Here is a 12,108-nt window from a genome sequence, read left to right as displayed (position 1 = left end):
GTTCCTTGTTTATATAAATATCCTTTGCAACCCAAGTTCTTTTCCTAACTTGCCTTTTTATACATATAAAATGATTTGGCACAATTATTTCTTTGTTGTCTTTACAAACTGGTAAAAATTATTCATTTGCACAAGAATATGACGACATAAAAGCTTCAGCAAAATAAATAAATAAATCACTCTTAACACAACCAGTAATATGTACATTTCAAAGAAGCAGATGGTTTAGCTGTTGATCTCCAAAATACTCTGGGAATTCAATGTGCTTTGGCCATGGGAGGCCTCCCTTATGTTTCCATTAGTGTAACAAACATCTTGGGAATAAAAAAGAGAGACTCATACAATTTTTCTTTAAAATAATTCCTACCAAACACACACAGATGGAAAATGTAATAAAAATCAGACAATTTGTACTTTTACCTGGACAAAAATGAGAATAAAAATGTTTCGAAAATTCTGCTATAAATTTCTCCATAAATAGGACACCTAATAAAACGATTGTGTATGACATGTCAGACATTAGGTCGCTGCAAGAAAATCAAAAATAAAGTTGGAATGCTTCAGTGCTCTAACCACCACAATATTCCTCATCAAACGTTGTCCTGGATAGACAGTAATGGTTGTGGCCAGTTGTTCAGCTAGTAACAAATTACTGAAACAATTCAGTGGTAAAACAGCCCAAGATATTTTAGTTACAAAATAATTCACATTTTTAAAAGTCCCTCCCTACTGTAAAATCAAATTTTTGCATTTTCATGCGACATATTTTTTCTCTCCCCAAGAAACCAAAAACGGAATATGCAGCTAATCATCCAAATGGACTGAATTAACATCTGAGGTGTTTATTTTTCCCTGCTGGGGGTCCACTATGTCCCTGAGGATTCTCCTTTCCCAAAACATTATTTTTCCTTTTAACACATTCCTACCAGTCACTGTCTTTCTGGCTTTCATAATCAGACTGAAACCTCTTTGGCATTTGTCAACAAGTTGTTCTATAGTCAACATATTGTTAATGAGTGATACAAAGCATTCCCTCTCTCCATAGCACATGCAATTTTTGCTAGCATAGTGATAGTGATGGAGGAAAACTGAAATACGAACGCAGCCCAGTAGGTGTTTTGTAAAATGGTAAAAAGATGAAATTTTCCCTTTAATGCAAAATCAAGTACTACCACAGTTCAGAAAGATGGTTGGTTTCCAAAAGAGCATTACCTTGTCATGCACATCTTGTAAGAGGTCCCGTATAATCAGCTGTCTATCTTCAGCCTGTATGAGGTCTTGTGGGCAGGCAGTGAGTATAATTTCCACCAGCTGTCTCCAGGACTCCAGTGCATGCCGCTTTGCATGGAGACACTGCAGCAACTTATTCCGCTCCACCACATACTGCAGAATTGTGTTGATCTCCTGGACTCCCAAGAAAAGGAAATTATAGTTAAATTATATAGCACAAGAATATGATGACAGACTACAGGTGGCTTCTCTTACTTTATGATCATAATCTCTGAAAAAAATAAACCTCTTAAATATCTTTAGGCTATCAGAAAAAGCAATGGGATTGTTCATTCAATTCAATGGGACTAGGAACTTTTCCAAGTAGGGTGTAAATCTACAGAGCTCTAGAGTGCCGTGCACTAACTGGCCATATTGACCCTGCTACCAGGCATTAAAAGTTCCCTCGTGTGCTTTGACCTTCTCCCATTTCAAACATCAGTAGGTCAAAGCACACAAGGGAACTTTTAGTGCATGGAGGCAGGTTCCACACAATTAGTGCACACCAATCTTGTGTGCTGTAGATTTACACCCCAGCTTGCTGCATACTACCTCTCTATCAAGGCAAGCTCTAGGTTATTTTGACTAGATTTACCTCCATAAGTAAAGGTCTCTGTCCAATGGCTGCCATTCCTGGAAGGGCATTAACTTCTGCAACCAGAACTCTGTGAAGATACTGGAATTGAAAGAGCAGGAGAAAAAAAAAAAATCAAACTAATAGAATGAAAGAGGGTTCCAGTATGCCTAAATACTGCCGTGTCTAGATTGTGAACTTCCCCGCTGTCTGGAAATGTTTGCAACACATAAACATAGTGGATTCAGCTTAGGAGACAGCTGCACACTTAGGTCTTGTCTACACTACCAAGGTAAGTCGACCTAAGTTATGCTACTCCAGCTACAGGAATAACATAGTTGGAATCAACGGAGCTTAGGTCGATTTACTGTGGTGACTACACTGTGCTGCGTTGATGGGAGACACTCTCCCATTGACTTACCATACTCATCTCATTCTGGTGGAGTACCAGAGTCGACAGGAGAGTGCTCTGTGGTCGATTTAGCAGGTCTTCACTAGACCTGCTAAATCAACCCCCCCTGCATCGATTGCAGCGGCAGCAATCCCCATTAAGTGTAGACATGGCCTTAGTTTCCTTGATTTTGCATATCCCCCCTTATCTCACCCCTCTCCTATTTCTGCAGCCCTTCAACTGCCCAATTTCACTCTCTCTACCCATTGTGCTTCACACCCTCCTTTCCTCACTTCCCATTTTCCTTTTCCCTAACAGTTTTCCTCTTCCTTTATCCACCCCCTCTTATTCCCACAATCCCTTCCTCTTCCCACTTCAATTGCAACTACTCCAAAAAAAAGTCCTAAAGATTTTTAAAACAATTATATTTTAAAAGTCATGGAACACCCTGGAATCAACATGGCCAAGTTCTTACAATCACCCAGATCACTGCTTACATGTTGTATCCTTTCCCCGACCCTTTATCTGCTCTTTGTCTTACAGACTTTAAAGTCTTCAAGGCAGAGATTTGGTCTTCCTATATGTTCATACAGCACCCAGCCCAATGGAACCATGATCCTGACTGCTGCCTTTGCATGCTACTCCAATCTATAGGTATATAAATAAGTGACAATTTATATATGTATATAAATAAGTGACAATTTAAGTCACATTATTAATAAAATTTGGGGGGAGAGGGAGTTTAGAATGGAAAAATATTGCAAAACACAAAAACTCCCCTGACAGCATCCATCGTCAGTATAACACAGATGGAGGACCAAGAGCTCTTATACAAGATATGGACATTAAAAAGAAAATCAGTTTTAAGTCTAATTAGCTCACACAATGAAACATCCAACTAAAACCAGTAAAAATAACTGTGTTCACATACTGAAATGGCTAAACTCTTTCTTTTGGAGAAGGAATAACAGGTTTGGGTCTGTAAATGGAGGTAAACCTAATGGCTTTTAATATAATAACCAGGCAATTGTAGTGATGTAAGTAGTTGCTAGACAAAACTTGTTTAACCTGTGTCTGAGCTAATGAAGGAGAAACAGCAAGGGTAGTAAACAAGATCCAGTTAAAACAAGTTCTGAGTGCTTTGGAACTTTCTACTCGATAATAAAGGGTAACAACAATAGCAGGTGAAGTTGCTCATAAGGTCCACAGGTAGCCAAGACTCTGGAGCACTTGGTAGAAGTGGAGGTTCTGCTCCTGGCCCTACTGTAACTGATCGCAGCTCACAGTGGTTGGGAGGGTGGGGGATAGATAATAAGTGAATTGCCAATTGTTGCATGCTTGTAACATGCTACTGAGCTGATCAGCCTTTATTAGTTCAAAGATATTTTTAGTTTAATTGTCCACTATCTAAACCTCATTGGGAAGGTAAATCCCAGCATGGGGGCCAGGGGCACTATCAGTGTGTACAATGACCAGTAATAACAGAACCCAAACCCCACCAGCCATTTTTTTTAAAATTACCAAATTAAATTTTAGACATCGTGTTTATCTTGAGACAGCACTCTCCAAACACTGTTTACCTTGACGTTGCAGATAATTTGTCCACGTGCATTCTTGTGCTCACAGTTAGCAATCACCTGCTCAACCTGAGCACGATCAAAAAAATCCAGCTGCAAAGGTTCAGGAATCTCCTGGCTGAAGTCAATGGAATCCAGAATACTCAAGATCTTCCTGCGTACTGTGGAAGAAAATGAACTATTGTCCTATTCAGAAATACCAAGGACCTATTGGGACCTTAACTGACCTTTGTAAATACAATTCTTCACTTTAACAAGCCTCACAAGAAGAGCTTTCTGAGCCGCTAAGGCTATGAATCTATGTTAACAGAATAGATATTTGTCTTTTATGATTTAGATGACTAACTCATTTCTACATCATTTCTCATTTTATATATGCACATGGGCCAAAATTTTCAGGTGTCTAAAATTCAGCTCCTAAATAAAAACAGCCTGATTTTAAGAGGTGAAGAGAACTTGCAGCAACATTTGGGTGCCTGACATGGATTTAGGAGTTCAACTTTAGTTACCTAGGGTTTTTTAAAAAAATAATTATTTTTTAAACACAAATGCAAATATTTTCAGTCACAGAAACTTAATGACACTATTTTGGGGTGTGTCACAGTAAAATGGGTTACGTGCCAGTTCACTTGACTGCATCCTCCTGCCTTTTGCCCTCCCTTGTGCATTACTCTTTTACCTCCTCTCCTGTTCCCGTATTTTTCCCTCATTATAAAACGGTCACTTGCTTTCTAAAATCCATTATTTCATGCTAAATAATAGTCTGCATACTGCAATTGTTGCTGTTGCTTATGTCTCCCATTTTTCATGCTGAAGTAGATCTGCTAGAGGCAGCCCTTCCTGTTCATAAGCAGAAAATCTTTATTAAGAAATAATGAATCTCCAGAGCATTTACCTTTGGAGGCAATGTCAATGTGAAGAAATGCACTGATCGATCGACTTTCATCTTCCATCCCTCCTTCACCATCAGCTAAGGATATTGAAATACAATAAATCAGAAAATGAAGGTAGAGAAAATATGCAAACAATTTGACCAAGCCCGAAAGGGCACATAACACGACAGCAGACCAGTCAATTTCTCACTTTTAGGTCACTACTTTTAGGATGGTAGAAAGTGAAAATAGTTACTGTCTGTTCGCTGGTAACTGGTAATGTCTGTAGAATACTTTAAAGGGTTAAAACACAATGGAAATGATAAGTATTGATATTACTGTTTGGTGGCCAATGTAAAATGAATAGATGGTCTCAATCCAGTTCCTAATAATCATACATCCACCTCACCAAAATCAGGTCAGGGTTGAGACTGGTGAAGGCGGATGGGGAAGAAACTGTTTGGTTGTGGCCCTTCCTGTGCATCTCCTCAGCTATTCCACTTACTTTATAATGGGAAGATTTCTGCTGCCACCTTTTAACATTTGTTTTGCAGAACAAAGTAAATATATAATGTGGTGACATTGTGTCTTTGAGTTGCAACATGACATCATTGAGTACTGTCATGATACAATATTGTATCATAATGATACAACCTCAAAGCCTGAAATAACTTGGGACTCGACTTGCTACAAGAGACTTGTGAAGAGTGAAACTGTCTGACTTTCAGCCTGGGTGAAAACCTTATCTAAACCAGCCAGCAAGGAAGATGCTCCACCTGCTAGGAGACAGAAACAAGCAAGGACTATGAGCCATCAACCTTTTATATAGTACATGATTTTACCAAATCCATCTACTGGCCTCTAAAACCAAGTGTCTAGACCAGTGGTTCTCAAACTATGGGTTGGGACCCCCTTTGAATGGGGTTTCCAGGGCTGGCTTAGACTTGCTGGGGTCCAGGCCTGAAGCCTGAGGCCCACTGCCCAGGGCCAAAGCCAAAGCCTGAGGGCTTCAGCTTTGGCCCCCCTGCCCAGAACGATGAGGCTTGGGCTTTGGCCCCACCACCCCAAGGTAGTGGGGCTCAGGGAAGCTTAAGCTTCGGTCCCCGCTCCTGGGATTGTGAAGTAATTTTTGTTGTCAGAAGGGGGTCGCAGTGCAATTAAGTTTGAGAACCCCTGGTCCAGACTGATACAGAAGAATGAACAGAGACGCTTCAAACTAACCAACAGCCAAACGAAAAAGAATGAAAGGGAGAAAAAGAGTGTAATCCTGTGTTCCATATATTGCAGTCCACATTCCTCACTCTCGCAGTGCCAATACCAAACCAAATACCAGAAAGGTTTTCAAATGTTAGATGAGAACTAAAATGTGTATGTATATAAAAGAGGAGTAATTTAAGTAAAGAAAGAGGATTCTCTCACTAGTTCAAGTCTTGGTTTCCCCATTCTCCCCCAGAACATACCCCTTTTTACCTAAGTAAGGTTTTACAGGCATGTCATCCAGCAGCAGATGCAACAGTCTCTGTGTGTGGGAACGCTGGCGATTCAACGATGTCACACGCAGTTCTATAGATGCAGTTTTCATCAGCCAAGACATCTGGTTTAGAGCTGAAATCTCATGTTCTAGGTAAGGGAGATACAGAAAGAATCACACAGCTGAGTAAAAATAATACTCCATATTACAAGAAAATTGTTTCTTTGTTTGGGTGGGGTTTTTTGGATGGTGTGGTTTGGATGGATGGGTTTTATAATAGCGTGTGAGAGAAGTGATTTTCAACTTAATTGAACCTGGCTAAATTGTTTCCTTACTTCTTGCTCATGAAAGGTAAGGACTGACAGAACTGTCCAATGCCAGGAATAGCTGCAGTTTGTGGTGGTCACACATGTATGCACAAAAAATTCTGACAATTAATTTCAGTCTTAACTTGCAGCACCATCTACATTACACAGTACTCTGCCTTTTCTGAGCAAAGAGGGTCAATTCTGATCAATTATGATGTCTTTATGATCTGGATAAATATCAACTAGGGACTAAGCAGAGACAGAATGTACTCAGCCTAAGTCTATAATTACAGCAGCATGGAGAGCACACATTGGACACCCAGTTAGCATGGGTGTAAACAGCAGTGTAGATGGTGAGGCACGGCTTAGATGAGTAGAGTAGAGGAGTAGAGCAGAGCACCCTACATGCCTGAACCCCATAGATATATACCATGAATGGGCTCTCTACAAGCCCAAGCAGTGCCTCCCGTATCTGTAGTGTCCCACTGCCTCCAGACTGCCAGAGCCTTTCCCTGCCACAATGAGAAAGGCTCTGGCAGCAGGGCTAGGCTCTGACAAGAGGGAAAGAGTAGGGAAAGGCTCCAGCAGAGAGAAGGCAGAGGGGAAAGGCTCCAGAAGGGAGAAGCTGACAGAGCCTTTCCCCACAGCCTCCCTGCTGCTGGAACCTTTCATTGCAGCATGTAGCTACACATGTATCAGAGTAGCAGCCGTGTTAGTCTGTATTTGCAAAAAGAAAAGGAGTACTTGTGGCACCTTAGAGACTAACAAATTTATTAGAGCATAAGCTTTCGTGCATCTGATGAAGTGAGCTGTAGCTCACGAAAGCTTATGCTCAAATAAATTTGTTAGTCTCTAAGGTGCCACAAATACTCCTTTTCTTTTTGCTACACATGTAGTGTCTCTACTTTATACGCTGCCATTAGTCAAACTTCACCAGGCTTGAACTGTCGTCTCCAGAAATCTTCATGTTCTATGTTCATCTAATTTAGGATTGTAAAATCTTTGAGCGAGACACTGTTTTTTAATCTCTGTAAAGGATTATCCAAAGTCATGGCACTATATACACATTCACTAACAAATAGTAAATTAATACACTGCATCACCTAGACCAGCCTTTGTTACATCCAAATAATTTTTAAACTTATTCTCATTATTACAGCTGAGAAATATCTTTAGAAACATTAAAATGTACTTATTATTCAAAAATTAATGCCAGCACTAGAAATAATATCAGCCAATTATTCATAACAAGGAAGCCCTTCGTAACATCTCATAACATTCATACTTGGCATGGTGCAATGAACAATTCTTCACTTCCTGGCTCTACCTGGATCCAAAAGCCTTCCCCACTTTTCAGAATGTAAGATTCCGTAGTAGGATCTAACAGATTTGTAACGGAAGTGAAACTTACAAATACTCTAGACTTTTGTGGGATGTGCAAAGTAAACAGGGATGAATTGCAAACCACAATAATAAAATATTTTGAGAAAAAAATGTACCTTGAAATGTGTCTCTGTCTTCCATGTCCCCTCTCACCCATGCCTACTCAGTCTGCAAACTTGATATGATGGTGTACAACAGCTTCACAATTAGTTTGGATTTCAGACTAGCTAATCCAAGGAGATTACTTGGCTAAATCAACAAGTCAGCAGACAGGTTGGATTAAATCCATTCAATCAAGAATTTACCTAGAACCTTGACTCCTCTCAGTATCAAAGGGATAAACTTAATTTTAAATTAACATGAATTTTTCTTCTAAATAAAAACAAGTTTTACCTTTGATAGAAAATGGCAAATGCTGCAACTGAGAGAATAAGAAATCCTGGCTGGTCCTCAAATATCTCATAGTTGGACCTGATGTATCTGAGCATGCACACAACTGATAGATCACCTGATAACGGAACAAAAGTAAGATTTTAATTTCTGTTCCAAACTTAAAAGACACTAAGTCAAAAGAAAAATAAAATACACACAAAAATACATGACTTAACTAATACTATGTCTGTGTTTAAAACAAACATCCCATCGGTCTACTCCCAGGCTGAATAAATCACTTATATCAAACACCAGATTGTCACACCATTGAAGGACTAGATGAACAGGTAGATGATTAGCTTCTATTCAGACATGCTGTGGCACCATATAAGCACCATCCTGTTCTCTTAGCTGGGAAGGTATGGAGGCTTCTCAATCCTTGGATCCACCAAAGGAAGGAAATATACTCCATGTCTCTTTCCTTCTGTGGCACGTCTTCCTTCCTGACTTTAGAACCAATTTGAATGAATTCCATTTGAAGTCATTTTTATTTCAAAAGGCTTTTAGCATGACATGTTGACTCATTTATATTTTTATCTGATTTGATTTTATATGCAAGGCACCTAGCTCATCAATGACGCATACATGCCTAATTAAATTATGTCCATTTAGAGTACAATTATTTATCATTGCTGCAAAGTTAAGGGGAGACACTCCACACTAGATTTTGAGAATTCTTTAAAGTAAGGATTAGTCTTAATTTTTATTCTCTAGGCAAACAATTGATGGTGCAAAAATAGAGTAACCCACTCCTTGTTTAATTAACCAGCCACACATTAGTAGGAGAAACACAAAGCGAAGGTTGATTTATAAAGAGTATCCATTTACTAACTTTGATGTGACTGCAGGTTCTTTATACTGTAAATGTGCAGTAATCCATTTTTACATACTGATGGGTAGAAGGAGTAAAAGTTTTAGTATGTAAAAAAATCTAGCATAAACATTTAGGTACAAAAACTGTATCAAATCACAACCACCTTTGTGCTCATTACTAACCAAGAAGTGGCAAACCCTGTTTCAGCTTCTGCCAACACAAAATATTCTGTATAAAATACCTGATAACACAGTTCTGCAAGATGGGGAGATTCTAGCACTGCTGTAGGGCCCGTCCTCATTTCAGTCCCTTTCTCCAGTATATTCAAGATAGCATGAAGGCAAGTTCTGGGGCAACCCAAGACACCTTAAAATAGAAGATTATTTTTTTTTTTTTTTAGCATTGGTTGACTTTCATAAATATCATTAAACATGCATAGCTTACATATTCACCCTCACACAGACCATGCACTGCTCACACAGTTCCATGTATCAGCATTACAAAATCTGGCAGAGATTTCAGTATGGTAATATAAACAGAAGTGGGAATTGCACCTTAAACACTTTCTCTTTACTAATGCAAGAAAAGAGTCTGTTATTAAAATTCATAAGAGAGAACAAATAGTCCCATACATGTCAAACAGTTTATTTAAGACCCTTTTCCTTCAATTCTATTAAAAAACAGTGAATTCAGTAAGTTTTTAATATTCTTGATAAACTGCATAAGAATTTGGGATTCCTGCTCTCTACCAAGCTTTGAAATTATTGGTCAATATTCCATTGAAAGGAGAGTTGAATACTCGTCTTCCATTGATTATATCATGAAATTTACATGGTTAAACTTGCACACCAACCAAGAAAAAATGATTCAGTGTGAAAATGGAACCCTTTCTTTTCGTTCTTTTTTTAATCACTATCTCCTTCAAATGATAAACAGAGCAAGTTCCATGCCTGTAGTTTCAGAATCTGGTTGAAGAGTAGGATGGGGAGGAAACATCATTAATCATATTTGTTAATCTATGGCATGATAATCACCCAACTTGTAAAATGATTAATAGTATCTAAATAATAATAAACGGTCTATAGTGAGATAAGAAATTAAGGGTTTGAGATGGCAACGTAAGCCATGAGAGCAAAGCATCATAAGCATCCCAGTGTGAAATGTTTTGTTTAACTGCTGCACACAGATATGCACATCTATCACTTCCTACCAGAAAGGACTGAAATAAAACAAACCTAAAGATCCTAAAATAATTATACAAAAGGTATTATCTTGAAAATCGTTCTTTAAAATATCTCCATTCATCAGAAGAACAGAATTTTTTTTTTCAATGCTAAAGTCAGATTCAACACAATTTACTTAAACCGTTAAACCAAAAACATAATGTTCACCTGGACTGAAATCTCCATACCTGTTTTTAATGCTAAATGAGTTTTAGAAAGTCAAACATATGACTTGGGGAGTGTCATAATAAATTGAAGATCTACTTAATGTTATAATGATGTAAAAGTACTTTGTACCTAGGTCAAAATGGAGACATTCAAGATGACTATATTAAGTGCCTCTAGCTTTCCTGGTAAGGCTACCTGTGGATAAGATCAAGTAGTTTACATAACTGGCCATTGTTAAGCTATTATACAGTAGACGCTTGTTTGCAGCAACACCTTGTAAGTGCCACCGCCGCATGCGAGCAACATTTCCGGTGGGAACACTTTCCCCATATGAACTGTCAAAGCTCCACATAACAGTCACGTAGGAGCAACATAGCAAAATTGCACCAATATGTTGCTACTAATGAGAGTCTACTGTATTTTGAAACTGCCAAACCCACTGTCAGCAAGTAAAAGTGACCTGCAAGTGAGAAAAAAGGACTAATTTCCTTGTGTGTCTTTTTGGTGCATAAATATATTATTTTTTTCTTCTTATAAATTCTTCTTTTTCTTCTTATAAATTCAGGTTCCATCCACCCCACTCTTACTGGAAGGTTATGGACAACTGGAAATTTGCTGGGATTATATCCAACACCAAGCAATTGCAAGCTGATTGGGAGGTGTATTTGGTTTTGTTCAGAGTATTTAAAACAGGTTTTTAATATTTGTTTCTTCTTCAAGGCTTTGTCCCATCTATATGGGGTTGGCTCTTTGAGTCTTTCTTCATCCCAGTCTGTCTTAAAGCTATTCCTTGGAAACGCTGCAGCTAATCAAATACTTTTGTATGATATCTATCTACCTATTTATCCAGTTTTGGGTCTTCCAACACTTCTCTTAAACTTACAAGTGGAGGGTAAAACTCTGTTTCCTATATATTCTTCCGATCTTCTTTTTTCACATGCCCTCAACCTGAATTCCCTCAACCTTTCTATAATTAGTACCACCACACTTCCATAATGCTTTTGTTCTGAACATACTCCTTCCTTGTAACTCTAATCGTTTATCTCAACATTTCATTTTCCGCTGTATTCAAGATCCGCTCCTATGTCTTCCTCTTTGCCCAGCATTCAGTGTCATACAAAAGTACAGGCTTAATTACGATAGTGTAGATCTTACTTTTCAATTTGATAGGCATTCTCCTATTGCAGATAACTCCAAACAGGTTTTTAGTTGTTTTCATTAACACCTATTTATCTAAAACAATCTATAAAAGAGGTGGAAGAAAAAGTCTGTTTCATAAATATATCTCACAACTAGGGCTATCAAGCGATTGATCGTGTGATTAAAAAAATTAATAATGATTAAATTGCACTGTTAAACAATAAGAATACCACTTATTTAAATATTTTTGGATGTTTTCTACATTTTTCAAATATATTGATTTCAATTACAACAAAGAATACAAAGTGTACAGTGCTCACTTTGTATTTATTTTTGATTACAAGTATTTGCACTGTAAAAAAACAAAATAGTATTTTTCAATTCACCTAATACAAGTACTATAGTGCAATCTCTATCATGAAAGTTGAACTTGCAAATGTAGAATTATGTACAAAAAACTGCATTCAAAAATAAAACAATGTAAAA

General features: G+C 38.0%; 1 protein-coding gene across 4 annotated transcripts in view; it reads right to left on the bottom strand.

Annotated features, from left to right (window-relative positions):
- The window catches only part of NUP205 (nucleoporin 205), a 79,134-nt gene that overhangs the window by 18,477 nt on the left and 48,549 nt on the right, over window positions 1–12,108 (bottom strand). For all 4 annotated transcript variants that reach the window (XM_043491447.1, XM_038411213.2, XM_043491457.1 and 1 more), the window contains exons 22-28: window positions 9,333–9,457; window positions 8,239–8,353; window positions 6,154–6,303; window positions 4,707–4,781; window positions 3,815–3,972; window positions 1,865–1,945; window positions 1,213–1,404 (exon numbers count right to left, since the gene is read on the bottom strand). In XM_043491447.1, the coding sequence (XP_043347382.1) occupies window positions 1,213–1,404; window positions 1,865–1,945; window positions 3,815–3,972; window positions 4,707–4,781; window positions 6,154–6,303; window positions 8,239–8,353; window positions 9,333–9,457 (896 nt within the window). The remainder of the gene's footprint in view (window positions 1–1,212; window positions 1,405–1,864; window positions 1,946–3,814; window positions 3,973–4,706; window positions 4,782–6,153; window positions 6,304–8,238; window positions 8,354–9,332; window positions 9,458–12,108) is intronic.

The sequence above is a fragment of the Dermochelys coriacea genome, chromosome 1 (assembly GCF_009764565.3).
Source record: "Dermochelys coriacea isolate rDerCor1 chromosome 1, rDerCor1.pri.v4, whole genome shotgun sequence".
NCBI classification, from domain to species: Eukaryota; Metazoa; Chordata; order Testudines; family Dermochelyidae; genus Dermochelys; species Dermochelys coriacea.
The sequence above is the reverse complement of the archived record's forward strand: the minus strand, read 5'-3'. Positions and strand labels throughout refer to the sequence as shown.